Source organism: Indicator indicator, chromosome 42 (genome assembly GCF_027791375.1).
Source record: "Indicator indicator isolate 239-I01 chromosome 42, UM_Iind_1.1, whole genome shotgun sequence".
Lineage (NCBI taxonomy): Eukaryota > Metazoa > Chordata > Aves > Piciformes > Indicatoridae > Indicator > Indicator indicator.
Window position 1 is genome coordinate 150,481 of NC_072051.1, and position 27,654 is coordinate 178,134.

The 27,654-nt window shown below is 52.3% G+C and overlaps 2 protein-coding genes across 3 annotated transcripts; both read left to right on the forward strand.

Annotated features, from left to right (window-relative positions):
• The first annotated feature begins 158 nt into the window (after positions 1 to 158).
• Positions 159 to 890, forward strand: THAP11 (THAP domain containing 11). Its single transcript, XM_054397191.1, has one exon. It carries the CDS (start codon positions 159 to 161, stop codon positions 888 to 890), a length of 732 nt encoding a protein of 243 aa, XP_054253166.1.
• Positions 891 to 6,036: 5,146 nt separating this feature from the next.
• Positions 6,037 to 26,624, forward strand: NUTF2 (nuclear transport factor 2). 2 transcript variants are annotated; one of them, XM_054397198.1, is made up of 5 exons: positions 6,037 to 6,067; positions 12,990 to 13,107; positions 15,875 to 15,946; positions 18,080 to 18,178; positions 26,117 to 26,624. In XM_054397198.1, exons 2-5 carry the CDS (start codon positions 13,009 to 13,011, stop codon positions 26,228 to 26,230), a joined length of 384 nt encoding a protein of 127 aa, XP_054253173.1. In that variant the 5' UTR covers positions 6,037 to 6,067; positions 12,990 to 13,008; the 3' UTR covers positions 26,231 to 26,624. The 2 variants fall into 2 exon arrangements, with proteins under 2 accessions (XP_054253173.1, XP_054253174.1); XM_054397199.1 differs by lacking the exon at positions 6,037 to 6,067 and adding an exon at positions 11,023 to 11,054.
• Positions 26,625 to 27,654: the final 1,030 nt, after the last annotated feature.

Genomic DNA, 27,654 nt, shown 5'->3' on the forward strand with positions numbered 1-27,654 from the left:
TCCGGTGCGGCCGCGGCGACGGGCGGCGGCGGCGGGCGGCGAGAGGCCGCGGTTGGCCTTGTGGGAGCTGTAGTTCGGCGGGGGTCCCCCGCGCCCGCTCTGCCCGCCGCTGGGGCAGCCCTAGGGTGTGTGTCCCCGCCCCCTGCCCCGGCCCCGCCATGCCGGGCTTCACCTGCTGCGTACCGGGCTGCTACAACAACTCGCACCGCGACAAGGCGCTGCACTTCTACACCTTCCCCAAGGACGAGGAGCTGCGGCGGCTCTGGCTGAAGAACGTCTCCCGAGCGGGCGTCAGCGGCTGCTTCAGCACTTTCCAGCCCACCACAGGCCACCGCGTCTGCAGCGAGCACTTCCAGGGCGGCCGCAAGTCCTACCTGGTGCGGGTCCCCACCATCTTCCCGCTCCGCGGCGTTAACGAACGCAAGGCGCAGAGGGCGGCCCGCCGCCCCCGCCCGGTCGCCGCTGCCGCCGCCGCGGCATCGCAGAGCCCCGGTGCCGCCGGCAGCGGCGAGGCCCCGGCAGGGGGCGCGGCCGAGGATGTGAAGCCGATCGACCTGACGGTGCAGGTGGAGCTCGGGCCCGGGGCTCCCGCTGGGCCTGGGCCCGGGCCTGGCAGGCTATCGGCAGCAGCACGGGAGGACGGCCCGTTGGAGGGTGGCCCCCCGGACCATTCGTACTCGCTGTCGTCGGGCACCACGTCGGAGGAGCTGCTGAGGAAGCTGAACGAGCAGCGCGATATCATCGCCCTGCTGGAGGTGAAGATGAAGGAGATGAAAGGCAGCATCCGCCGCCTGCGCCTGTCCGAGGCCCAGCTCCGGGAGGAGATACGAGTGAAGGACCGGCTGCTCCACGCCGCCGGCGCCGGTAACCGCAAGCGTCACGGTCTCTGAGGGCTGCCGGGGCCCGACTCGGCCCGGGGCTCTCCACCGCCCTCGGTGAGGTGTCCAGACAGAGCAGAGACGGGGCTGGGCTGCGACGCGACCCTCCAGCCCTCCCCGGCTCTCGCTGCCCGTTGCCTCTGCCCTGCCGAAGCAGCCCCCTGCCGAGCAAACCCCCGCCAGTGGATTCTCCCGCCCGGCTGCCGCCAGCTCACTGCCGAGCCCCATTGTTGATCCATCCTCACCCCGGAGCTGGCACTGCGGGTGCCGGTCAGTATCCCCTTTGCACCGGGCCCATCCTCACCCTCCCCGTACCGCCGGCAGCAGAAAGCACTTCTGTGGGTGTCGATGGGGGGACCCAAGGCACCACGAAGCAGATGTGGGGGATCTATTTTCAGCAAAGAAACTAGCTCTGTGTCAAGTGTGCTAGCAGCAATACTACCCCTGGAGAAAGGCGTGTCTGGAAGCACAGTTGGCAGCATACCCCACAGAGGAAGGAGCGGCAATGGTGGCAGCTGGCCTCGCCTGGCAGAGGCTCGAGGACAGCTTTAGGGAGCCTCCCAGGGTGCTGTGTTTCTTCACTAAGCTGCTGATGCCCTATCAGACTGAGGCCATGCAGTGGGAAGGAGCCCCCTGGTTACAGACTGCTCTCTTTCGATGTAGTTTCTGCTTTCCCACAGACCCTGCGTGTCCCTTACAGATGCTCTCAGCACTAGTGAGGATTGACAGGCTGGGCCTGGTGGCATCTGATGGCTATGGTTTATCTCATTGGCTTAAGAACTCCCTCTCCTGAAATGGGGGCTAGGAAATGTGTTGGAATGTAAATCCTTGGCTTTCATTCCAAGAAGCGGGATGAGAGGGAAGTGCAGTGAGTCTCCCTGCAGCAGCTGCAAATCCTTGCTGTCTAACCCTGAACTAGTTGGCATGACTAACCATCAATGCATTAGGCAAGCCCTCACCGAAACCTGCTTGTGTGTTTGACCCCCCAATGTAAGAGTATCGTAACAAAGCTCTGTGGAATGATTGTGTACTTTCTGTTTCTAGCCAGCTTTCATCCCCTTGCTCCAAGCAACAAGAAACCAAACCAAGGTTGGCTAGGGGAAGGGTGGAGTGAGGGTGGCAAGGCTTGAATGTGTACTCCTGGGGTCATGGGTGGAGCAGATACCTCAGCACTTTGGAGGAGGAGAAGCATATCCGGTGCACCTTGTGCTTGGGGTACGGCCACAGCAGCGATGGAGGTCGGAAACAAGACAGTTCCCAGAGTGTGCCCACATCAGATGCAAGGGAGCAGTGCCCAGGCTCCCCTTGGCCTGCGGGGTGGTCTCCCTACAGGCACGGTGCCTGCGGGGCTTGGAACGTCCCTTCTGCTTACATCTTTTAGGAGTATTTTCTAAATGTATGGAAGTGTCTTTAGTTTGAAAGATTGTACTTTCTGGTGGAACTCTGCAGCTCATCGTGTTGGATGGGCTGCGTGGACAGCATGGGCTGGGATTTGGCAGCAGAGGTTCCTCCTGCTGTCACAGGGCCCCTGTGCTGGTGGCACTGGAGGGCCAGCGTTCCCTTGGCGTGTGTACCGACTTGGATGGCTGCCTGAGAGAACTCTGCAGGCCCACTCACCTGCTAAGTATTTGCCATGATTTTCATTTTAATTTATTTTCTCCACTCTGATGTGTATCTCTTCCCTCCCGCTCTGTGGTATCCCGATCTTCCTGTGAGTCCAGTCAGCAGCCATTTCATTTCTGTTGTTGTTGGGCTGGGCTGTTGGGTTGTTTTTTTTCTTTGATGGGAAAGCAGATACCTGCTCCACCACCTGGTTTGACACATGTAACTGGTCTAGCAGATCCACAGGGTCCCATCGAGGCAAGAGGCAGCACAAGGTCTCTGCTGATGGAGGCTGGTTGTGCATCCTGGAGCAGGTGCCTGTGGTGATGCTCATGGTACTTTTTCTACCATTGAAATGCACCTCAGGACCTTCAGCCACTTGGCCTGCCAGACTGGTTACCTGCTGGACTTGTCAGCTTCTCCAGGTTACACTGAGGTGCTAACATGCTTAATTTTAATAAAGTCTATTTTGTTTTGTTACATTTCTGTTGCTGTGTGCGTATCGAGTGGAGATCAATGGACTTGGGGGCCATGACACAGCATGTGAAGGACACCCAGGTGATCAGGCCCAGACAGCATGGCTTCAGGAAGGGCAGCTCCTGCTTGATGGCCTCAGGTTGCTCCAGGACATTGGAACAAACTTCTTTGCTGAAAGGGTTCTCAAACCCTGGCATGGGCTGCCCAGGGAGGTGGCTGAATCCCCATCCCTGGAGGTGTTTCAAAGCCACAGAGATGTGATGCTGAGGAACATGGGTTAGCACCAGCCTTGGGAGAGTTAGAGAATGATTGGAGCCCATGATCTTGAAGGGCTTTTCCAACTGACACAATTCTATGTAGAGGAGCTCACAGTATTTCATTGTGTTCCCTGCTGCTATGCAGGAGTTAGAGCACTTGTGATGAGCTATTGAGGCAGGAGTGCTCTTTAAGTAGCTTGGAAGGATCTGAGCAGCCAGAGCAGAGAACTTCTGGTGGGGGGACCGCACATTTCCCAGGTTACATGATGGAGGAAGGAGAAGGCACAGCCTCCTGTGACCCAGCCTAGTGCAGGGAAGAGCTCGTGTGTGGTATTTTTGATCTCTAGTTCCACTTCAAGTTCTTTGCTACAGACTGCTTGAGAGCAGCTGTTCTTGAATAGAATCATAGAATAGAACAACAGAATTGTTTAGGTTGGAAAAGCCCTCTAAGATCATTGACTCCAACCAGCAACCCAACCTCACCATGGCCATCAAACCCTGGCCCCAGGTGTCATGGCCTCACAGTTCTGGAACTCCTCCAGGTATGGGGACTCTACCACCTCCATGGGTAGCCTGTTCCAGTCCCTGACCACTCTTGCACCAAAGAGTTTTTTCCTCCCCTCCAACCTAAACCTCCCCTGGCACAATTTCAGGCCATTTCCTCTCCTTCTATCCCCTGAGACTAAGGAGAAAAAAACAACCCCACCTCACTGCAGCCTCTTTTCAGGGAGCTGCAGAGAGCAATGAGGTTTCCCCTCAGCCTCCTCTTCTGCAGAATAAATGTAAGCAGCACAAAACTTCAGCTGTGCCTCCAACGTCCCAGTTTTGAGTTGAACTGGGAACTCTAAGTGAAGCCTGCCAAAAGCAAACACCGTGCTCAGGCACAACGTCCCTGTTTGCTGCTAAATTAAGTGAACGATGGTGGTGGCAGTGAATTAGGAGGCTAATTCTGCGGGGAGGCATCTTTATACATTAACAATTTTTATTATTGCTCAACACAAATGGGTTTTGTCCAGCCCGTCACCCTTCTGCATCCCATATTCCAGTCTAACCTAGACCTTCATGGTGTCTTTCTCCAACCTCTGTCTATGGTTGCCACATTCCTGCGTGTGGGAACGTGTGGAAACACCACCCCTACAAAGAACTCCAGAAGTGTATCTAAAATAGCTTTTATGGTTCTAAGGGAAAGTCTTCGTTTTACCTTGATGACAACCCCCTCTAGGGATTATCCATAACTCCTGTTCTGGGTTCTGGACCTAGTGTGAAGTGTTTCTGTAGTAAGATGGTAGCCTTTGACCCAGGGGGTTGATAATTTCATGTTTTTTAAGATGATGCATCATAGCTCAGCATCCTCAAGCTGCAGAACTTCAGCTACACAAGTAGTTTTATTTCCTCAGTAGCTTATATCCAGTGTTGTGGCCCAAGGTCACCTCTTCCAGCTCAGCCTTCCAGTTACAGAAGCAACCTGGAAATCAAACTCCATCTATGGCACATTTCGAGGTGCCATCCCAAACTCCTGGCAGCATGGATAAGGACAGCACAGCACAGCATGCCTGCAGCAGGGAGGTGCCAACTTCTTTTCAATAGTGCCCTGTGATACGACAAGGGGCAAGGGACACAAACTGCAACCCAGGAAGTTCCATCTCAACATGAGAAGCTTCTTTGGTGTGAGGGGTGACAGAGCTCTGGAGCAGACTGCCCAGAGAGGTTGTGGTCTCCTTCTCTGGAGACTTTTAAGACCAGCCTGTACATGTTCCTGCGTGACCTGCCGTAGGAGATCCTGCTTGGCCAGGAGCATTGGACTGGATGATCTCTGAAGATCTCTGCTAACTCCTACCATTCTATGATTCTGTGTCTTCTAGGCCCAGACCTACAATCTAAACTACCCAGTAACAAATAATTCTGCACCTTTATAAACCCTGAGGCTGCCTGAGTGAATGTGGTGTGGGCCTCCACAGATCCATGCTTTTTAGACCACTTATGTGCAAGTATCTACCACCCCGTTGATTTTGGAGGGGGGGTTTCTACCACCGCAGACCTTCAGTACTAGCTTTTTTTCACTGCAAGTAAGCTGAACAATTCCTTTTTTTTTTTAAGCATATTTTTCAGTGAGATGCTCTTGCTAGTGGAGTTAAAAATTCTTATGATCACAGAATCGTTTAGGCTGCAAAAGACCTTTAAGATCATCGAGGATCTGCAGTTCTGGCTGTGGCCCTTTGCTTCCCTCCTCGCTCAAGACTGACAACCCCCTGAGCGTGGTTGCTCGCCGAAACCCTGTCAGTGCCACAACGCAGAAACAGCTACAGCGCGGGCCCAGGCGCAGGGTGGGCTAAAGGTCCCCTCAGCCACCAGGCCCACTTAACAGTACCGCCATCGCCCTCCTGCCCCACTAGAAGGAGCCTATCTGGGCCTCCCGCCATGAGACGCGGCCTCCCATCTGGTGACGACTTGGGAAGAACTAAGGGGGGGGGGGGGAGCTCTGCCGGGGCACTCACGGGGGCAGGAAGTCCCCGCTGCCGCAGGCTCGGTGCTCCCGGCCTCCCTCTCCACCCCATCCCTCTCCGCCACTATCCCACAGTGCTCTGGGGTGCGGCCCGCGGGGTCAGCGGCGCGCGGGGCCCCTTCCTTCATTCAAATGAGCCCCGGCGGGCGGTGGCGCGGCGCACGCTGGGAGTTGTAGTCCGCCCCCTCCTCACAGCGCGCGTTCCCGCCGCCGGCAGGACTCGCTGTCCCGGCGTGCCGCGGGGCGGGGCCGGGCCGGGCGGGACGGGGCGGGGAGCGCGGGCGAGAGAGGCTGAGGGGGTTCGCGCTGCACACGGGGCCCGCCGCCGCCGCCATAGTGGGAGCCGCGGGGTGAGTGCGGGGGGAGGGCGGGGCGGCGGGCCTCGGGTGGCGGCGGGAGCGAGGCCGCCCGCCCGCGGGCCGGCGCATGGCGCAGCCCCACCCCGCGCTTGCCGGACCCGCGGCCCGGCCACAGCCCCGGCGCGGGGCGCTGCCGGCAGCCGCGGGCTGGGCGGGAGCCGGCGGCCGGAGCCGCCCTGACCTTCTCCGTCTTTGAGACGCCGGCAGCGCGGTTCTCCGAGGGGCAGCGGCCGGGCTTACTGGGCTGAAGGAGCCGAGCAGCCGCCGCCACTGTTCGAGTCGCGGAGCAGGGGGGTGGGGCGGGCGCGGCTCGGTGGGGCCCCGCGTGTGGGCAAGAGGGCAGTGCGGGGTGGAAGGGTCCCGGTTCTGTTCCTAGGGGACTGAGGCGCCGCTGCCGGGGTGAGCTTGGACCCCAGGCTGAGGGAATGGGTCCCTCGGGAGGTGGAGGCGGCTCCCCAGCCCGCCAGGATCACCGACGCTTCCCGGGAGCGCTGTCCCTGTCGACTGCTCCGGTGTGCTTTGGGCTGTGCCGCCACACTGGGCGAGCCCGATATCCCGGAGTGCTCCTGCCACGCTTTGCGATCGCCGTGGCGGCAGGGTGGGTGAGCCCCGGGAGCGGCGCGGGGGTGGTGTGTGCGCTGTGGAAGGTGTAACGGGAGCGCAGCGCTTCTGCGCGCCCTGCTTCTGCTGGTGGCGTTGCTCGGCGGTCCGGGCAGGAGGCTGTGCGAGGATTGACGTTTGTCCGATGTGGTGGGATCGCTTTGTCACGTAGGAAACGACAGGCTCCCGCTTCCTTGAAGCAGACCCAGCCGGGGAGCATGTGCTCGGTGAGCTGCTGGAGCCGCCTGCATTTTCCCTTTGAATTGCCGGTTTCCGGTGTGGTTCTACCAGAGGTGACTTTTTCTCTTCCACCTCTGTAGTTGTCGCTTTTAAGCTTTAAAATCGATCAAAGCCAGCACAAGTTTATAGTAGCGAGGAACTTACTTTGCATTTTGTTGATAGGAGGGAGCTGGAGACCCTAAGACACTTATTTAACCCTCAAATGCAGGCTGCAAAACCACTCCAACTCTTCCTCCTCTTTTGAAGTCCTTCCCTTGCAGTGTAACTGTGTGGCTGGGAGTTGGGCTTGTGGCATCTCCGTTGTATTGCAGCCAAATTGGAACGGAAAGCCAGGCTTCAAACTAGAGAAGAGGAGATTTAGATTGGATATTAGGAACAAGTTCTGCACCACGAGGCTGCTGGAAGACTGCAACAGGCTGCCCAGGAAGGTGGCTGTGGCCCTGTCTCTGGAGGTATTCAAGGTGAGCCTCGACAGAGCTCTAGTGGAGGATGTCCCTGCTGACTGCAGAGGGAGTTGGACTGGGTGACCTTTGGAGGTCGCTTCCAACCCATACCATTCTGTGATTCTGTAAATGCTTGAGGAGGAATCGATTGCAGAGCTGTTGCTTGAGAGTTCAATCTGCTTCTTTAGTCATCTCTTGTTGAGTGGACAGCCTACAGCCTTCTCCTTTTCTGGGAAGAGCTGTGTTCAAACAGCCTTTCTGTATTTGTGCCTGGTGTCTTTAGGGCTTCCTTTAGCAGCAACAAAACAAAGGCATTTCAGAGAGCTCCGTGTAGGTACCAGAAGGGAATTTTCTGTCAGCAGCACCACTGTCGGTGAAACTCCTCAGCTAACTCGGAGTGCAATCGTATTCTGGCTCACTTTGGGACTCATCTTCCCACTGGGTTCCTAGTTACTATGTGATGTTCTTCCTAAACAATGTTTGGGGGATGTTTTGAAATGGATTTGCTTCACTGCCTCTGGCTGTTCAGATCTGGAGAAAAGTGCAAAACAGGAGCAATGTTCTGCACTCCTATGCTGGGATTCCTTCTGTCTGCCTCGGAAAAAGGGTTGTCGAGTTAGTGAGGGTGTGGAGCATGTGTAAGTGTGTCTAGTTGGTGAGGCTGTGGAGCATGTGTAAGTGTGTCTAGTTGGTGAGGCTGTGGAGCATGTGTAAGTGTGTCTAGTTGGTGAGGGTGTGGAGCATGTGTAACTGTGTCTAGTTGGTGAGGGTGTGGAGCATGTGTAACTGTCTAGTTGGTGAGGGTGTGGAGCATGTGTAACTGTCTAGTTGGTGAGGGTGTGGAGCATGTGTAGCTCTAGTTGAGGTTGTGGATAAGTGTAGCTGTCTAGTTGGTGAGGATGTGGAGCATGTGTAACTGTGTCTAGTTGGTGAGGATGTGGAGCATGTGTAACTGTGTCTAGTTGGTGAGGGTGTGGAGCCTGTGTAGCTCTGTAGTTGGTGAGGGTGTGGAGCCTGTGTAGCTCTGTAGTTGGTGAGGGTGTGGAGCCTGTGTAGCTCTAGTTGATGAGGGTGTGGATAAGTGTAGCTGTCTAGTTAGTGAGGGTGTGGAGTATGTGTAACTGTGTCTAGTTGGTGAGGGTGTGGAGCATGTGTAGCTCTAATTGGTGAGGGTGTGGAGCATGTGTAGCTCTAATTGGTGAGGGTGTGGAGCATGTGTAGCTCTAGTTGATGAGGTTGTGGATAAGTGTAACTGTGTCTAGTTGGTGAGGGTGTGGAGCATGTGTAGTTCTGTAGTTGGTGAGGGTGTGGAGCATGTGTAACTGTGTCTAGTTGGTGAGGGTGTGGAGACTGTGTAACTGTGTCTAGTTGGTGAGGGTGTGGAGCCTGTGTAGCTCTGTAGTTGGTGAGGGTGTAGAACATGTGTAACTCCCTAGTTGGCGAGGGTGTGGAGCATGTGTAGCTCTAATTGGCGAGGGTGTGGAGCATGTGTAGTTCTGTAGTTGGTGAGGGTGTGGAGCATGTGTAGTTCTGTAGTTGGTGAGGGTGTGGAGCATGTGTAACTGTGTCTAGTTGGTGAGGGTGTGGAGCCTGTGTAACTGTGTCTAGTTGGTGAGGGTGTGGAGCCTGTGTAGCTCTGTAGTTGGTGAGGGTGTGGAGCCTGTGTAGCTCTGTGGTTGGTGAGGGTGTGGAGCATGTGTAGCTCTGTAGTTGGTGAGGGTGTGGAGCATGTGTAGCTCTGTAGTTGGTGAGGGTGTGGAGCCTGTGTAGCTCTGTGGTTGGTGAGGGTGTGGAGCCTGTGTAGCTCTGTGGTTGGTGAGGGTGTGGAGCCTTTGTAGCTCTGTGGTTGGTGAGGGTGTGGAGCATGTGTAGCTCTGTAGTTAGTGAGGGTGTGGAGCATGTGTAGCTCTGTAGTTGGCGAGGGTGTGGAGCCTGTGTAGCTCTGTAGTTGGCGAGGGTGTGGAGCCTGTGTAGCTCTGTAGTTGGCGAGGGTGTGGAGCCTGTGTAGCTCTGTAGTTGGCGAGGGTGTGGAGCCTGTGTAGCTCTGTAGTTGGCGAGGGTGTGGAGCCTGTGTAGCTCTGTAGTTGGCGAGGGTGTGGAGCCTGTGTAGCTCTGTAGTTGGCGAGGGTGTGGAGCCTGTGTAGCTCTGTAGTTGGCGAGGGTGTGGAGCCTGTGTAGCTCTGTAGTTGGCGAGGGTGTGGAGCCTGTGTAGCTCTGTAGTTGGCGAGGGTGTGGAGCCTGTGTAGCTCTGTAGTTGGCGAGGGTGTGGAGCCTGTGTAGCTCTGTAGTTGGCGAGGGTGTGGAGCCTGTGTAGCTCTGTAGTTGGCGAGGGTGTGGAGCCTGTGTAGCTCCCTAGCTGGTGAGGGTGTAGAACATGTGTAGCTCCGTAGTTGGTGAGGCTGTAGAACATGTGTTACTCCCTAGTTGGTGAGGGTGTGGAGCATGTGTAGCTCTGTAGTTGGTGAGGGTGTAGAACATGTGTAACTCCCTAGCTGGTGAGGGTGTGGAGCATGTGTAGCTCTGTAGTTGGTGAGGGTGTGGAGCCTGTGTAGCTCTGTAGTTGGCGAGGGTGTGGAGCCTGTGTAGCTCTGTAGTTGGCGAGGGTGTGGAGCATGTGTAGCTCTGTAGTTGGTGAGGGTGTAGAACATGTGTAACTCCCTAGCTGGTGAGGGTGTAGAACATGTGTAGCTCTGTAGTTGGTGAGGCTGTAGAACATGTGTTACTCCCTAGTTGGTGAGGGTGTGGAGCATGTGTAGCTCTGTAGTTGGTGAGGGTGTAGAACATGTGTAACTCCCTAGCTGGTGAGGGTGTGGAGCATGTGTAGCTCTGTAGTTGGTGAGGCTGTAGAACATGTGTAACTCCCTAGCTGGCGAGGGTGTGGAGCATGTGTAGCTCTGTAGTTGGTGAGGGTGTAGAACATGTGTAACTCCCTAGCTGGTGAGGGTGTGGAGCATGTGTAGCTCTGTAGTTGGTGAGGCTGTAGAACATGTGTTACTCCCTAGTTGGTGAGGGTGTGGAGCATGTGTAGCTCTGTAGTTGGTGAGGGTGTAGAACATGTGTAACTCCCTAGTTGGTGAGGGTGTGGAGCATGTGTAATAGCCCTGAAGCTCTTTGCTGCTTTGCTTTCTTCACTGCGTTCTGAAGTCTGCTTGCTGGTTTTAACCTGCAGGCTCAGAGCTTCGGCGGGGTGAAGGCAGAAGCACCACCTGGAGCTCTGGGTGTCCTTGTTTGCTCTGTTAATCAGTAGTGGAGGGTGCAGCAGCTGATGGGCTGGATCGTGCTTGCCATTGGATTGTCATGTCGGCCTGGGCCCACAGCATGGCCTGGAAGGGAGCCTGGCTGCTCTGCTGTCACGCTGACCTCCAACCTGGTTTTGGTCCTGGTGAGCTGGGTGTTGGCACAGTGGTGTGTGGGGCCAGCTGTGACACCCCAAATGAGTAGAGCCTTTGTGCTCTGAGGACTTTGGGTATAGTCCTAAATGGACAATGGTTACCAATTTCGCAGAATCACAGAACGGTTTGCATTGGAAGAGACCTCCAATCGTCATCCAGCCCAACCCCCTCTGCAGTCAGCAGGACATCCTCCACTAGATCAGGTTGCCCAGAGCCCTGTCCAGCTTGACCCTGAATATCTCCAGGGATGGGATCCCAACCACCTCCCTGGGCAACCTTTCTCCTGCACCAGCATGTTAGAAGGTATGGTTTTGAGGCTTGTCTTGGAATTCTGCTTTCTTCTGTGATGTTCCACAGACCAAGAAGCCTTTACCAAGCTTACTTGCCTGTGGTGGTTGTCGGTTGGTTGTTGGAACACTGTTTGCTCCTCATGTGTGGCAGTCCCTGCAAGACCACCTTCCTCCTCTGCAGCAATTCACATTCTGCTTTGCTGTCTCCTGGTAGTTTATATTGGCATTTTTAGAATGTGGAGAACCTAACACAAGTGCAGGTCTGCCATGCTTGAAGTCTAGAACCCTGCATTTTTCAGTTCATAGCAGTGAGCTTATGTGTGTCCAGGTCTGATAATGCTGCAAACACAGCAGCTGGCTCAAAAGATTCTCTGGCCTTTTTCCATGCTGCAGAGATGTGCTGGTAGCCCCCTTCCCCAAACCAGCCACCTCAAATGCTGGCTTCAGTTTTGGGCCCCTCACTTCCAGAAGGGCACTGAGGGGCTGGAGCAGGTCCTGAGAAGGGCAGTGAAGCTAGGGAAGGGTCTAGAGAACTGGGCTGGGGAGGAGCAGCTGAGGGAGCTGGGGGTGTTTAGTGTAGAGAAGAGGAGGCGGTCTTCTGCCACCTAAATGATTCTGTGGCTCTGCGTTTCAGGAACTGTGATCTGTTTGTGTCAGCAGGAGGCTCTGCTCTTGCCCAGTGAGATGGGTTTGGCTCAAGTTCCATCTCTGAGGGGCTCTGCTGATGCTGCTGGAGCAGGAAGATCAGTTTATGATGCAGCAGATGGACAGTGAATTGGCTCCAGGCTGTCATGGGTCCTTGTTTGTCGAAGGAAGCTGTAAGAGGTTCAGCCAGACCTTTTGCAGAAACAGGGCTTCTAAGGACTGTGCCACTTAGGAGCTGTTGGCAGTCTTGGTGTGTTTGTGCTGGCCTTTCATGCCCAGAGTTAAGCTGGAGGAGAGAAGGATGAGTGTAGATAGGAACACCAAAGCTTGGACAGACAATGGAAATGATGTTGTGGGTTTGGATTTTGTGGCCAGAAAATCTGCTTGTTGCCAGTGTGACCCTGGTCTGATTGAAGATCACTTGAGCCCATGGGAGGGCTCCATTCTCTTCTAGTTCTCCTGTCTCATACCTTCTTTCCTTCTTGGTCTTACTGCTCTCTAGGTCATGTGTCTTCAGAGGGTAAGGGTGGCAGCTGCTACATGCCAAAGCACATGAGGGGGTGGTTGTCTCTCTCCTGGGCCAGCGTGGCTGGTGGCACAGAACACACAGTAGAGGAACCTATAAGGAAGCTGGGAGAGAGGCTTTGGGATGCCTCTGAACTTCCAGTCCCTTGGCTGGGACACCAGATTCTCAGCACTGGGAAGCATCGTAGTTTGTACCTTGGGCAAGTTCAGAGCCAAGTAATGTGTATGCTTCAGCCTGAGTGACAGGAGAGCAGCTGAGAGTCAGCTCGTGTTAAGCAATGAGCTTGTGACTTAACTGCTGTGGTACCACAGAAAAGACGCTTCTTAGTGTGGCCTGTGGGTGGTGTCCCAGCTGAGGAGATCCATCAGCTGGAGTAAGCCACTTGCAGACAATCCATGCTAAGGCAGCAGCTGTTTACAGAAACGGAGATGAGGTCAAAGCAGGGAGTGCCAGCCAGCTCCTTCACGTGGGACAGTTCTTGGGATGTGGGACTGTCAAGTAGTGACACTGACTTTGCTTCTTGTTCTCCCCTTCTGTCCATGAGTTGTGACCTCATGCTGAGACAGCTGCAGGAACCCCCAAAGGCTGTAATCAGCAAAGAAAGTGTTTGATAACCAAGTGTGTTCTTTCACAGGAGGCCTGGGTGCACAGGTGAGATTTGTCCTGCTCCATCCAGAGAAACCTTCTGGCCAGCTGTGAGGACCTGTGGTTGCTGGTGCTTAGTGTACACTCCATGTGGTTGCTGCTTTCTGCTGATGCTTTGTTCTGTTTTTGCAGCTGCAGGTGAGGAGTCAGCATGGGAGACAAGCCAATCTGGGAGCAGATTGGGTCCAGCTTTGTCCAACATTACTACCAGCTGTTTGATGCAGACAGGACTCAGTTAGGAGCAATTTATGTGAGTACCAACGGGGGCTGTGGTGTGCTCCTTTGCTCTCCCTAGAGCTCCTGATCTGATATGTGAGAATGCACAGGGTGGGATAGTGGGATTTATCCTCACTCCAGCATGTCAGTGCAGTCATTCTTGCTCAGCTTTTCTGTATTGCATTTCTTCTGTTTCCATTCTCTTTGGAGCTTTGTCTCCTTTAGCTGTAGGCAGATTGGTAAAACTCCCCCTTGGCTGTTGACAGTGGCCCATAGAGGAGGGGGCTGAGGATGATCCTCTGGGATCCAGCACCCTCCAGTGACAAAGTTTTCCCTTCTGTTCCTGTGGCACCTCCTCTGTTCCAGCTTGCCCCCAGTTCCCCTTGGCCCTCTTCTTGGACTTTCTTGAGCAGAGCCTGGCTCCAGCCCTGCACATCTACACAGCCCTAAGTGATCCTGCTTTGGCAGCAGGGGGGTGTTGGACCTGATAATCTCTTGAGGTCTAAATTCCATTTAGATGAGACCTGAGGAAAAAAATTCTTCCCTATGAGAGTGGTAAGACACTGGAACAGATTGCTCAGAGAAGTTGTGGGGGTTCCAAGCCTGGAATTGTTGAAAGCCAGGTTGGATGGGGCCTTGAGCAACCTGATCTAGTGGGAGGTTTCACTGCCTATGGTTGGGGGTTGGAACTGGACGATCTTGAAGGTCCCTTCCAACCCCACCTGTTCTGTGAATCTGTGATAAAATGGATTAAAAAATCAGGGGGTAATTTTTGCTCCTTGTTTGGGGCAAAGTAGATTTGGCTTCCAGAATTTAAGTAGCAAAACCAAGGAATATCAGCTTCTAGTTTTGGGAGAGGACTCCTTCAGAGCATGCGAAGTGCTCTCTGTGTGATGTTGATCTTTGGTGGTAAGGAATGCTGCTGGGTGGCTGAGGCGTTTCACCAAGACACTCAGGTCTTGCAGGCCTTGCAGCAGCACAGCCTGTTTTGCTGCCCTTCTCATCTGCTGGGTGAATTGTAGGAAGTTTCACCAAGCTCTTGAGGGTTGGAAATGCTGCATGAGCAGTGATGCTCCCTCCTTGCAGCCCAGCTGTGTCCACCAGCACTGGCAGCAGCTGCTCTGTAGATGGTTGTGTGTTTGCTGTCTGCTGGGTTGTTGCCTTGTCTTGTAGCAGCTGTATGCAGAGAGCCTCTAAAGCAAGGAGAACAAGGAGCCTGCATTCAACTCACAGCTCCAAACACTCAGGCACTCACCAGCTTCTGTCATGTTGTTACCAAAACTTACTGAATCCTTAGAAAGCTGCTACTAAGTAGAGACTCATTGAAATTCCTGGAACCATGGAGTTCATTCCACACAGTGCCCTCTTGGGCCTTTTCCACCTTGGGCTCTTTCTGCCTTTTATCACATGGTGGAGATACCTATGCACGTGTGGTCAGCAATATGTGATCTGTGGAGATCCTAAACTATGGGGGATGAGACCCTGTTTTGTGTGGCTAAAATCCCCCAAGGTCACAACTTGCCTACGTTTAGAGCAAATTCTACAGAAATTGGCTTTTTCTGATGAGCTTCTTGGTGGCTGAGAAGCTGGAGATGAGCTGGCACCAAGCATGGCCAGCCCAGCCTCAGCCTGTCCTGGGCTCATCCACAGCAGTGTGGGCAGCAGGGGCAGGGAGGGGGATTCTCAAGAGGAGACTGATTTCAGGGGCTCTTCATGCTTGTGGTTGTCTGACCCTAAAGGCTTCACGCTGTTGTCCCTGGTCCCATTCTTTTGGCTCTTACTGTACCGTGGTGTTCCTTCTGAGGATACTTGGAGGACCAGAAGCTCTTTTGGTTGAGACTCTTGTGCAAGTTCAGCACAGCAGGTGTGGCTGGAAGAAGGGACTCTTTGATGTGCTGTGGGTCAAAAACAGGGCCTGGAATCTACCAGGCAGCACACAAAAGGAGATCTTTGGAATCCGCCAGGTTCTACCAAGGCATTGAGCGCTACAGTGAGAGTTGAAGGCTGAATGGGAAAGAGCAGGGACTCATCTTCCTGCAGGTGTTTAAACTCAAAAAGGTAGATGGATCTGTGACAGGGTGCACAAGAACTTGGGCATTCAGGTTGAGCGTGAGGGTGTTGTTTGGAAATGCCAGAAAGCAGAAACCAAGTTAAACTCAAGTCTTTTTCCATGGTTTCAAATTGGGGTTGAGAGGGCAGAGCTGTGTTAATAGCAGGATATTGTGACTCTGGATTAAACAGAGTGTCAAAGTGGAACAGGAAGGCCCTTGTCTGTTGCTGACACAATATGCTCAGAGCACCCTCCTCCTATACTTGGAAGAACTTCTAGGCTGAAGCACCTCAGTAACTTCACGCCACACAGGGCAGCCAGTTAGAAAACCTCTAGAGGCACATTATACCTCTCTGGGGTGAGCATGGTATGCAAATCAGTATCTGAGAGGTGAAAAAGCTGGGGATACAACTGCTCACATTTCTTCCTGTGTTTTTGTTTCCATGCTTGACGTCTGTCCCTAGGATTATATGTTTGGTGTCCTTCAGATTTTCCTGAAAGCTAACTGATTCAGGGACTTCTCTGCTGGTAGAATCCTGATCCTGCTGAATTTCTACTTGATTATTCCACACTGTTTCAGTTGCTCTTTGTGGTTTCTTTCAATTTCTCTGAGGTAGTTTCCAAAGAGATGAATTCTAAGGATGTATGCCAAGTAAACAAAGTTTCCAACCAGGATTGCTTGGAAGTTACCTCAATGGGTTAATGACTCTTTTTTTTTTTTTTTTTTTTTTTTTCTTCCTCCCCCCCCCAGATTGATGCCTCATGCCTTACGTGGGAAGGACAGCAGTTCCAGGGCAAGGCAGCCATTGTTGAAAAGCTCTCTGTAAGTCTGGGATCCTTACCAAGTGCTTGGGGAAATACTGCTGCAGACCAGAATTAATTGCTTCTGAGGATTCTATGTCAGCTTCATCAGTTTAAAACTCTTGGAGATGTGGGACTTGCATTCCCAAGTTTTGGTCTTCAGAAGTGTGATTTCATTTGGGTGGCACTGGTGGCTCTGCTGGGGGACTGTTCATTGCCTCAGGGTTACTTGGTGGCTGCAATTGCATCTGACATTACTGATTGATTCCCTTTGTGAAAGCCTAAGACATAAGCTTCCCCCATGAGCTGTAGGAATGAAAGGTGATTTTGTGTTCTTAAAGCATGCCAAGGACATAGCCACAGCAAACCTGTGATTTGGATCTGCCTGGGAAAGAGGCTAAACTTGTGGTGGGGAGCAGTTTGTTTTCTGATACATGAACTGCAAATAAATTACCTGCTGGAGAATCCAGCTCAGTGCAGCACTTGGCAGCTGTTATCAGCGCTTCAGGACTTTGAAACCAGCGTTTCCTCTTCAGCAAGTGACAGGAAAACGTTTCCTGCTGCACAGAGCCTGAAACTCTCTGCATGTTCATGTGGTTAAACTGGGAGAAGCTTTGCTTTCCACAGAGTCACAGAATGCAGTGGGTTTGGAAGGGACCCTCAGAAGTCCAAACCCCCTGCAGAAGGGATGCTTCCAACTAGAGCAGGCTGCTCAGGGCCTTAAATGGCTCCAGGGATGGGGCCTCGACCACCTCCCTGGGCAACCTGTTCCAGTGTCTCCCACCCTCACTGTGCAGAACTTCCTCCTGATGTCCAAGCTAACTCTGCCCTGCTCCAGTTTCAAACCATTGCCACTCGTCCTGTCCCCACAGGTCCTTCTGAACAGTCCCTCCCCAGCCTTCGTGCAGGTCCTCTGCAGATATTGAAATGCAGTTCTAAAGTCTCCCTGGAGCTGTCTCTTCTCCAGGCTGGACAGTGCCAAGGCTGTGTTGGTGTGTCAGGGCTTGTCACCCAGGTACTTGATGTTCACCCTTCGGAGTTGTCTATGTTTGGAACATGAACGTGGTCTAAGCTGGAGGAGGAATTCCTCCCCAGTGTCTGGTTTTCCTCGAGGGGTGTTCCTTGCATTCTGAACTCAGCCACACTTGTATCTGCTGCATGAGCAGGGAAAGCTTTTCTCTTTTCAGTATCTGTGCTGCTTAGTCTCCACCTCCTCCTCCTTTTCCCCTGCTCCTGCCTGTTCTATGGCAAAGATGGTGTCTGCTGCTGTGCTGGTTCCCCTTAGGTGCTGTTATCGGGGGAAGGTGGATATGTGGATTTCAAGTCCTCGACACCAGTTCTTGGTAAACAATCTAACACTGTTCAGAGAAGAGCAGCTTTGTGCATCCATTGTGTCCAGGCTGAAGGTTCAGCTGAACTGAAGCTCTTTGGGCAGTGTCATTAAGCTAGGAAAAGGTAGTGCTTCATGTCCTGGTGCTTGAAAACCTTAACTGTTATGATTAACCCTGCCAGAGTTCAGGACTCCCCAGTTCCAGAGAGACAGGAAACTGCTGGAGAGAGTCCAGAGGAGACTATAGAGCTGCTGAGAGGCCTGGAGCAGCTCTGTGAGGAACAGAGGCTGAGAGCCCTGGGGCTGTTGAGCCTGGAGAAGAACAGCCCCAGAAGGGATCTAAGCAATGCTCAGCAAGACCTAAAGGACCTGCCAGGGGGCAAGAGGCTGGGGCCAGGCTCTGCTCAGTGGTGCCCAGGGACAGGACAAAGGGCAGAGGGCACAGACTGGCACCCAGGAGGTTCCAGCTGAGCAGGAGGAGAAATTTGTTTGGTGCGGGAGTGCTGGAGGCCTAGAATAAGGTGCCCAGAAAGGTTGTGGAGTCTCCTTGTGTGGAGAGCTTCCAACCCCCCTTGGCTATTGTGCTCCTGAGCAACCTGCTGTGGGTGCCCATTTTGGAGGGGGTTGGGACTGGATGATCCCCAGAGGTCCCTTCCAACCTTACCATGCTGGGACACTGAGTAGTATCGAGTTGCAACAAGTCCCCATGCAGTGCAACCAAAATAGTTTTAACACTTGCTAATGTTGGCTTTGCTCCATCTTTGTTTGGCAAGGTAAAGCACACAATGACTCTGTTTCCCTGTTTTGGCTTTTTTTTCATTGCAGAGCCTCCCTTTTCAAAAAATCCAACACAGCATCACAGCACAAGACCACCAACCTACACCTGACAGCTGTATACTCAGTATGGTAGTGGGACAGCTGAAGGTAAACTTCTTTCCATTGCAGGTTACCAACTGCTCCTCTCCTAGCTTTTTGCAGGATTCTAAGTCAGCCAATCTCTGCAAACATTCCAGTGCCTCATCCCAGTGCCCCACATTCCAGTGGGGAAGGAGCACTGCTGAGCTTGCCCTGGGATGTCATCCTCCTGCTGTTCAGGACTGTCAGCAGACTGTTCCTCCCTCCAGATAACAAGCGCTGGGTAAAGCAGCTGTCATTGGACACGTGTGTGTTCTGCCAAGCAAGGAACCCTGCTTTGTACTGTGCATCCAAAGCACCACACAGGCTCTGGAAGCACCAGCACATCCTTCCCCCTGCTGCAGGAAGGTTTCAGTGTCCCCTGCTGCATTTCAAAGCATTGTTCTTGGACAGGCACATCTAGCTGAATGTGCTGTAAGGTCTGCATCGAGCTGTGGCTGACAGCCCTTCAGTAAGTCTGTGCTGTTTCTCTGTCACAGCACAAAGTGCAGTCCTGGGGCTAATGCAGCCCAATACCTCTGTGATCAGAACTGGTTCAGCAACAGGGGTGTTGCCTCTGAGGTCAACCACTGCTGAAACAGTTCCTCCCGAGGAAGAAATCAGGTTACTTGTGATGACGTTGCTGTTTGTGTTCTACTACAGAGCATGGCCTTATCCAGTCTCCTGCTCTTCTGAGCAAATGCTGGATCTAAATATAGTAGGGCCATAGAGGTGGAGCTACTTGTACTACGTAGCTATGAAAGAAATTGTCCTGGAAGCTGTAGAAAATAGCCTGTGGAGTCAGCTGTAGGCAGAAGTTGCTCTGATGGCAGTGTTTATCTAGAAGGTGTGGCATTACATGGTGACAGTTAAAATGAGCAGTTCTCTCAGGGTTTTTTGGTCCAGCCATCTCTCCAGTCAGGACTCTAAAGCCAGCCAGTCTTTAGAGTTACTTCAACCCAGTTTCTTTTAAAAGAGCTGCTGAGGTTTCCCCTTCCAGGTGACTCTGAAAGGCCCCTCTGACATCAAAGCAGCCCAGCTCCCCCTGCCTGTACTGCTCCCTGAGTGAACAGGACTGAACATTTGCCTCTGCTTGCTTAGCTCTTCTCCTTACTCATTTGGGGCTGGGCTGTGAGCAGAGCAGTCCTTGGGGTACTGCATCCCCCTCTAACCCAGCTGGCTTTGGCTCATGGAAGCTGCTCCTGCTTTCTAGCTGCAGGTTGGGTTCCAGCTTGCTCCTTGCTCCGTCCCAGCTGTGCACACTCTGAGGAAGAAACCACAGCAGCCCATGGAAGGCACTGAGCTGCAGCTCAGGGGGGAAGTCAGACATGCTGAACTACTCTCTCATACACAACTGAGTGCTGGGACCAAGGGCCAGCCACATCTGCACCTGGTTTGGCCCAGTCATGTCTTACTGCATAATCATTAACCAGCTGCCAGCCTGCAGCAGTCATTGTGTTGAATCCTGTGACCAGGCACCAAGTTCTTAAAGATTCTGTGAAGCTTTTGGCTTTTCTCATCCTTCAGTATGGTTGTTAGGGTTGTAGGTGCAGTTAGAGCTTTCCATAAATGCTGTGGCCTGGAGCAGTGTTTCTTACTATGCTGGTTTTATCCTTTAAATCGAGTGTCTGTGGACTTGGCATAGTCTGACTGGATCAAAGTGCCTATATTGTCCTGATCAAATTCAGCCTATTTTAAGTGGGAGAGGAAACTTTTTTTCCACTCTTCACCCATTTGTGTCTCCAATCTTAGCTTTAAAAAGCACATTTAATGCCTGTGACTGCTGCCTTTCAGTGAGGAAGTGTCAAGAAAGTCAGAGTCACCTTAGAAGTTGGCTTCTTGCTTCTGCCTGGTGTGATCCTTACAGAGGTGGACAAATGAAAAGAGCAGTGACAGTATGCAGCATGACATGAACATGATCCTGGCTGTTACATGTTGTATGTAATGCTGTTCTCTGTACCACAGAGTAACTGGGAACAGCTGGGTTCAGGAGGTGCATGGTAGCTCCTCTGAACCCAGCTGCTCAGGGTGCACTCCAGATCTCTCTAACCTGCCCTTCCTAGAAGACATCCTAGGCATGCTGTTTAAATGGATGTTCTGAGGCCTTAGTTGCTTAAACTAAGTGCCAGAGGCTGAGTTGAAACTCCAGTAAGCTGAACACATCACCATTTCTTCCTCACACTGGGGGATTTTGATCTTGTTTGATTTTTAAGGGAGAAAAGACAAATCAAAGCACAAGAATCTTCTGCTCTCCCTGGATATGCTGTGGGGTGAACTGCTACCAAGGGCTAGCCCCAGCTCTCTTCTGAACTGCCCAAGAGCAGTTCTGAAGGAATAATGGGGCCAAGGATGATTCCTGTAAGACTGTTTCTGTTCCTAGAGCCTTTTGCCTTAAATAGACAGCTTTGGGGTGGGTTCATTCGTTGGCCTCCCCTGCTGGAGGAAGTTTAACTGAGATTGGTTGAAATGGTTACTGCCCTGTGACAAGGTATATCTGCCTCTGTGCTGCTACAGTCTGCAGCCCAGCATGCTCGTACCTACTTTCCTGATTCCCAGCATGGAGGGGTTGGAAGGGACTGCTGGGGAACATCCAGTCCAACCACCCTGCTCCAGCAGGGCACCCACAGCAGCTTGCCCAGGAGCACAATACCCAAGGGGGGTTGGAAGCTCTCCAGGCATGGAAACTCCACAGCCTCTCTGGGCAGCCTGCTCCAGGCCTCCAGCACCCTCACACCAAACAACTTTCTTCTCCTGCTCAGGTGGAATCTCCTGGGTTCCAATCTGTGCCCTCTGCCCCTTGGCCTGTCCCTGGGCACCACTGAGCAGAGCCTGGCCCCAGCCTTTAGCTCTTGCTGAGCATTGCTCAGCTCCCCTCTGGGGCTGCTCTTCTACAGGCTCTCAGCTTTTGCTCCTCACAGAGCTGCTCCAGGCCCCTCAGCAGCTTTTGGAGTCTCCTCTGAACTCTCTGCAGCAGTTCCCTGTCTCTCTGGAACTGGGGGGCCCAGGACTGGAGCCAGAGTTCCCTAGATGTGTCCTTACCAGGGCAGAACTGTAAATAAATAAAAATTTTTAAAAAATTTTTGCAAAAGAAAAATCATCTACACTGAGGGGATTGGACGCAGCAGCTCTTTGAAGAGGATGTTGGAAGGTAAAAGACATTTAAATAGGGTGAATGTCACTAGCAAGGATCTCACTCACTGGCAGAAGCAATACCAACTGCTTTTGATGAAAAGCATGTTCAGAAGTGAAGCTAGGGAATGATCTTCTTTAATGGGTGCTGGGACAGGCAGAGGTGGAATCACCATCCCTGCACTGATTCCAGTTCTGTTGACATTTGGTTGGTGTTCCTTTTTCTGGGTGCATGCTTGCCTCATCTAGGAGCAGTAAGCATCAGCCTCAGCCTTCAGGAGCAAGTTTGATTTGGTGTGATGCTGCTTTGCCACTGTCCATGCAGAATGTCAGCCAGCACTGCCAGTCTGCTTCACAGAGTAACCTCTTTCTCCTGTCCTGCTCAGGCAGATGATGACCAGGTTCTAGGCTTCCAGCAAACCTTTTTGTTGAAAAGTTTTCAAGGTGCCTGGGTGTGCACCAACGAAGTCTTCAGGCTAGCCCTGCACAACGTTTAGCCCTCGGCCTTGCCTCTCCTCCCGCAGGCCTGGTTGAGTAAGGAGTGCTCTCTTCTGTCACTTGAGCTGGGCTGAGAAGCATGGCTGTGGCTTGCAACTTCTTGGAGCAATGTGGCTCTCCCAGGGTGTGAACTTGAAGTGCTGGTTGCAGAATTCCCTGTGAATGACTCCTGGTTACCTGGTGTTTTCTGGTCTTGAAAAGGGAAAGGAAAGCTGCAGATAAAATTGCTGGGTGGTGGTGTCTTGCATGCTGAGCACTGCTTAAAGCCTGGTCAGTGAGGCTTGGCGTCTGAAGGAGCCTGCTGTCTGCAGTCTGCCTTCCCTTGGACATGAGGAGAACTAAGAGCCTGCACTTCAACCACCAGCTGCATCTAATGCTGTGATGTGACCTTCTGTCAGCTTGGAGCTGAAGTCTTTCTGCTTTGGAGCCTTCAGGTCAGAACAGATACAGAAAAACTAGAAGAGGTCTGAAAGCTGCCAAGATAGAATTGTAGAACCGTTTTGGTTGGGAAAAACTTCTGAGGTCACTGTGTCCAACTGTTAGCTCAGCACTACTGCCAGGCCACTACTAAACTATGCCACTCAGTACCACATCTCCACGGCTCTTAAGTCCTCCAGGGATGTGGACTCTACCACCACCTCAGGCAGCCTGGGTTTGGTTGCCAGTGTTTGAGAGCTTGTGGGGTTGGGAGAGGAGATAGACAAGGGCAATTTGCTTGAAATGTGGGTGGAAAGCAGTTGAGTACTTCCAACAGCCTCTTCTTGGTAGTGCCAGACAGTGTGACAAGGAGCAGTGGTTGCCAAGCATAACTTGGGAGGTTCAGGTGGGACACAAGGAAAGCTTGGTTGGCGTTTTGGGTGTTCTGTTGTTGGGGTTTTGTTCTCCTTCCACCGGAAGGTTGAAAATCTGAGAAGTACTGGCTGGAGACACTGAAAGCTTTATTCTTGGAGGCTGGGAAGACCACAAAACTGTGGCTGATGCAAGGCTGCTGGTAGTCCTGCTGTGTGCAGGAGTCTGGCCTGGAAGCAGAACATCCTTTTGGTCTGGTTCTGTGGCTTTTTCTTTCTGTTCAAGGATGCCATGAAACAATCTGAACTGCAGAGAGGAGGCTTTGCATTAGAAAGGAAGCCCCTGAATTTGATGCCTGGGCTCCCATCTGGAATGTGGATTTTGGCTTGGACAGAGCTGAATCTGGAGTAGAAAGTCAAAGATTCCCAGTGAGGTTGCCTGAGCTGTTACAAAGATCCAAACTAAAATGGGATGGGGTTCACCTGTGCCTTCCAGAGCATCTTGAGTCACTCAGCTGTGGCTCTTTGCTGGATGTTAATGGGATGTATTGAGACTGCTGGGAGCAGACTTAAGTTGTTCAAGGTGGATGGGATCTAGTCTAGGACTTTTCCACCGCTGCTTTGTGCTGAGAAGATGCAACATGAATAGAGTAAAGCAAGTAGTAATATCTGACTTCACTGTGGGGATTCACCATCTGCCCAAGAGCAGCTGCTGGGGGAAGAGTTGGCTTTTAACCTTTATTAATGTCTCTCGTGCAGTCCTGAACTGCACCACAAAGGAGAAGTCTCCTCAGGCCAAAGCACTGAGGGCTGCAGTGCACCAAGGCTTGGCAGAAGCTGGGGCAACCCACCCTGCTGGTGGGATCTTTTTTCCCAGAAGAGTGGTTGTGCACTGTGCTGCTGTCAGTAATGCCATGCTCAGATCTGGTGTGGAAGCTGCTTGTGCAGTGTCTAACAGACACCTGTGAGGAGCAGAGCAAAGGGCTGCTGAGAGCATACTGAATGCTTGGTGCTAGTTGTGATTAGAAGTGGTTCGAGCTGAAATGGTTCTTCCTGGGTAATTTCAACTAGGCTGTTAGAAAGGAGCTGACACCAAGATGAATTCATTCCAGCTTGGTCAAAAGGGACAGCATTAACTATGGCAAACTTCCATCTGCAGCAATTTGATGCTTTTCAGGTTTCTTCAAGATTCCTTTTATGTCCAGGAACCTACCAACTACAACGCACTAGTAATGGGGAGGCTCCAAGCCGGGCTGCATGAGGCCTTGACCAATCTGGTCTGGTGGGAAGTATCCCTGCCCATGGCAGGGGGTTGGAACTGGATGATCCTTAAGGTCCCTTCCAACCCAAACAATTCTGTGAGTATCTATAAAACAGGATAAAAATTCATCTGGGATGTAATTGTTGTATCCCCAGGAGAAGCTGGGAAAGACCCATGGGGTTTTGGGCACAGGCCACTTCTTTGGTGGGCAGAGCTAATGATGGCACTCCCTTGCAGTAATTGGCAGGACTGCTGTGATGGGTGCCAGGAGCTCGATGGATGGCTACTCTGAGCCAGCCTCACTGCTGTGTTCACACTGTGCTGACTGCTGGAGAGCCTCTGCCTGGTGGAGACCTGACAGGACACTGCCTGGCTCAGCAGCACACTGGACAGGCACTGTCCACTCGCTTGCTTGAGGATTTTTTTGTCAGTCACAGAATGGTTTGGGTTGGAAAAGCTCTCCAAGATCATCCAGTCCAACTGACAGCCCAGCCCCACCATGTCCACTAAACCATGGCCCCAAGTGCCAGGGCCACATGTTTTGGAACATTTCCAGGGATGGGGACTCCACCATCTCCCCAGGCAGCCTGTGCCAATCCCTGACCACTCTTGCAGCAAAGAAAATTTTCCTCATCTCCAACCTAAGCCTCCCTTGGCACAATTCCAGGCCATTTCCTCTCCTTCTATCATCTGAGACTAGGGAGAAGAGACCAATCCCCACCTCACTGCAGCCTCCTTTCAGGGAGCTGTAGAGAGCAGCCTCCTCTTCTCCAGCCTGAACAGCCCCAGCTCCCTCAGCTGCTGTGTGTCGCTGCAGTTGCTTGCTGAGGGGTTTTGGTTCTCTGTTTCTTTCCCAGCATCTGCTAACCCTCTGCTTGCCTTGGTAGCTGCCGAGCTCCCCACTGCTGTAGAACATGACCTGCCCTTCATAATTTCAGTATCGCTTTCCTGAGAGGCCACAGCTACCCTAGGACCCTTTTTGGTTTTTCTCTGTGGATCAGCACACACTTAGTAAACCTGCACTTCATCTGCACCATGTCACGTCCCAGGCAGCTGTCCCTGTGAAATCCTCGTGGGGGTTTCGCACCAGGAGGCTGCTTTTCCATGTGCTTGATCCTCCTGGTGCTGCAGCAGGCTCGCTGCTCTGTGATGCAGCCAGCTGCTCCTCCAGGCAGACTTGCCCCATAGCCACTTCCCCACTGACACAAACAGTGTTTTTGACTAAAGATTTTTGTAGCCTGCTTTGCTCTTCAGCCTTCTTTGCTGTTGTGGGTGGGCAGCAGCAGAACACTGGGAATAAACAATCCTCTGTTCCAGCTGCAGCAACTCAGGCTGCTGCTTTCCAGGGCTGCTTTTTTGGTTTTTTTTAATGCATTTCCTCTCTTTTCTGAAGCTGAGCAGTTGTGTGCTGGGAGAACAGAGCTGAAAATCCTCCCTGAATGCTGAACTGAGTGTACTGTGGTCAGTATCAGAGGGTTGTTCTGCTGCTCGGCGCAGTGTGCTGCTAAAGTTAAATCCTGGTGTGTGATTCCCTGGGAATCATTGGTGTTATCCTGAGGCTGCAACTCCTGCATGATGTCTCTGACATCATTAAGTGGCAGAATTCATCTCCTTCTAATACTGTTTTCCACCTCTGTAGCAATGAAGTAGGAACAGCGCAGGCACTGTAGCAGCCCTAGATGAGCTGTCAGAGGCAGGAGCTGAGGCACTACTGCAGTGATTCCCTATGTTCAGAACATCTCCTCGCAGCTACAGCAAACCCTCTGCTCCCTTTGTGCTGCTCCTGGACAGCGACCATGGGAAGTTTTCCACTGCAGGCTAGCTGTACCTGCTCTGGGAAAGCTCACACAGCCTGCAGCACTGCTTGCACCATTCAGGCAATGGTGCTGGCATTGAGTTCTAGAGAAGCTTCCTCCTGTCATCAGTCCACAGTACAGCAGCTATAAACTCATCTTGCAGCTCCTTGGTTTATGCTTGGTGCTGGGCAAGGCCCAAAGCAAGTCTGACTGAGCACAGAGGCAGGCATGCTCCTACCGGTGCTGGAGGAGGTGGCTGCAGGTCTGCCAGGTAACCCCAACTGCAGGTGCTGTGTCAGCATTTGTGTTGTTGGGCCTGGGGTGTTTGTGTGGAGAGCCCCCTGGAAGAGAGCCTCTGGTTGTATTCTTGTGTTGCAGGGTGTCTCACAGCATGTGACATCACTGTTAACATCAGCTTCTGACTGCTGCTCTCAGCTTTGCAATAGACTTCTCCAGGGCAGGAGCTTGTTGAACTTTGTTTCCTCTCTTCCTGCAGGCTGATGAAGATCCTATCATGGGATTCCACCAGATCTTTCTATTAAAGAACATCAACGATGCCTGGGTTTGTACCAATGACATGTTCAGGCTAGCGCTGCACAACTTTGGCTGAGCTGGAGCCCCCAAGGCACCTCTGCTTTTTGGTTTGGTTTTTGTTTTTCTCCTCCTCTCTTACTGGTATTACTCACTCACAGAACATTCCAAATATCATACACAAAGCTGCGGGCCTGCAGAGCCTGATGAGCAAGACCTGTGACCTGCCCTTCTGCTGAGTTTACATTGTCACTAGATGAGTTTCTTGTGCATGATGTTTGGAAGTTAGACTTTAGCTGCATTTGACAAGAGAAATTTGTGTTGTACCAGCATGCCTCGGGAAGAATCTAATGCAAAAGGTTGTTGTTTCTGTACTGACGAGATGCTCTAGAACCCAAAGACAGGAGGGAACAGCAGCCTGTGCAGCCCAGATACTGATTTGCTCAGATGTTCCAATGCTCCATTACACAATAAACCCATCAGATTTTCTTAACAGTTTAAATGGTTTTCATGAGCTGGGTGTGGAGTGTGTGGTGCTACTCACCTCGGCTGGCCTGCTTGCTGCTGGGGAAATGCTTGCAGCCCTCAAACTCAAACTGAGGTGCAGGTTTTGTACCAGCAAAGGCAGTCCAGACAACTTCTTTTTCCCTCTGTCTTGGTTTTAGGAGCAAGACAGACTCTCTAACTCTTCTTAAAGTAGTTAAAGAAAAACTCCACACAGGATTGGATAGAAATACAGAATATTATTGGAAGTTTAAATGGAAGTGCTATTTATAGCCTACATGCTACAGTGCAAAGCATATAAAATACACAGAATCCATAGTCTGGGCTTAACACAGAAGCTCATTAAGCCAAAGCTTTCCCCAAATCAGGCCTTAAATGTACCTCCCCTCCCTCCCCGTTACCAAACCCATGTGACACAGCTAGAATTCAGCATGACAGCTTCAGGCCTCTGTCAAAGCTGTTCTAGGCCTCGCTCCCCTGCAATTGCAAAGGGAGCAGCATCAGGAAGAAAGAGAGGGAGGAAAAAGGGGGAGAAGCACTGTGCAGCCAGTTTTATATTGGAGATGCAGGCATTATGGGAATGAAATAACAAAAATTACGCTTTCAGGTCCACCTGCTGGACCTATCTAGCCTCTGGAGGCTGTAACTTTACGGTTTTTAAAGGCACCCATGTCAAACCATGACACCCTCCCTCTCAGCAGGTTTCAGCCCAGACTTCTGTAGTGTTTCATACTGACTGCTTAGTTTCCAGCTGTTTTGTTTCACTAAGGCAAATGCCTCAAGCAGTGCACGAGGATGGCCACAGTCATGGTAGCCTCTAGTTAATCATAGAACCATGGACTGCTTCAACTTGGAAAGGACCTTAAAGCTCATCTACTCCAAGCCCCCTGCAGTCAACAGGGGCATCTGCAACTAGAGCAGGTTGCTCAGAGCCCTAAACAGCCTGGCCTTGAACACTTAGGAATGGGGCATCTGCAGCCTCCCTGGATGACCCACTCC

Excerpts from the sequence above, each read along its gene's own strand:
- NUTF2 (XM_054397198.1), top strand. The coding sequence starts at position 13,009 with ATGGGAGACAAGCCAATCTGGGAGCAGATTGGGTCCAGCTTTGTCCAA. Across the intron at positions 15,947-18,079 it reads CCATTGTTGAAAAGCTCTCT|AGCCTCCCTTTTCAAAAAAT; the intron begins GTAAGTCTGGGA and ends TTTTCATTGCAG. Across the intron at positions 18,179-26,116 it reads TGGTAGTGGGACAGCTGAAG|GCTGATGAAGATCCTATCAT; the intron begins GTAAACTTCTTT and ends CTCTTCCTGCAG.
- THAP11 (XM_054397191.1), top strand. The coding sequence starts at position 159 with ATGCCGGGCTTCACCTGCTGCGTACCGGGCTGCTACAACAACTCGCAC.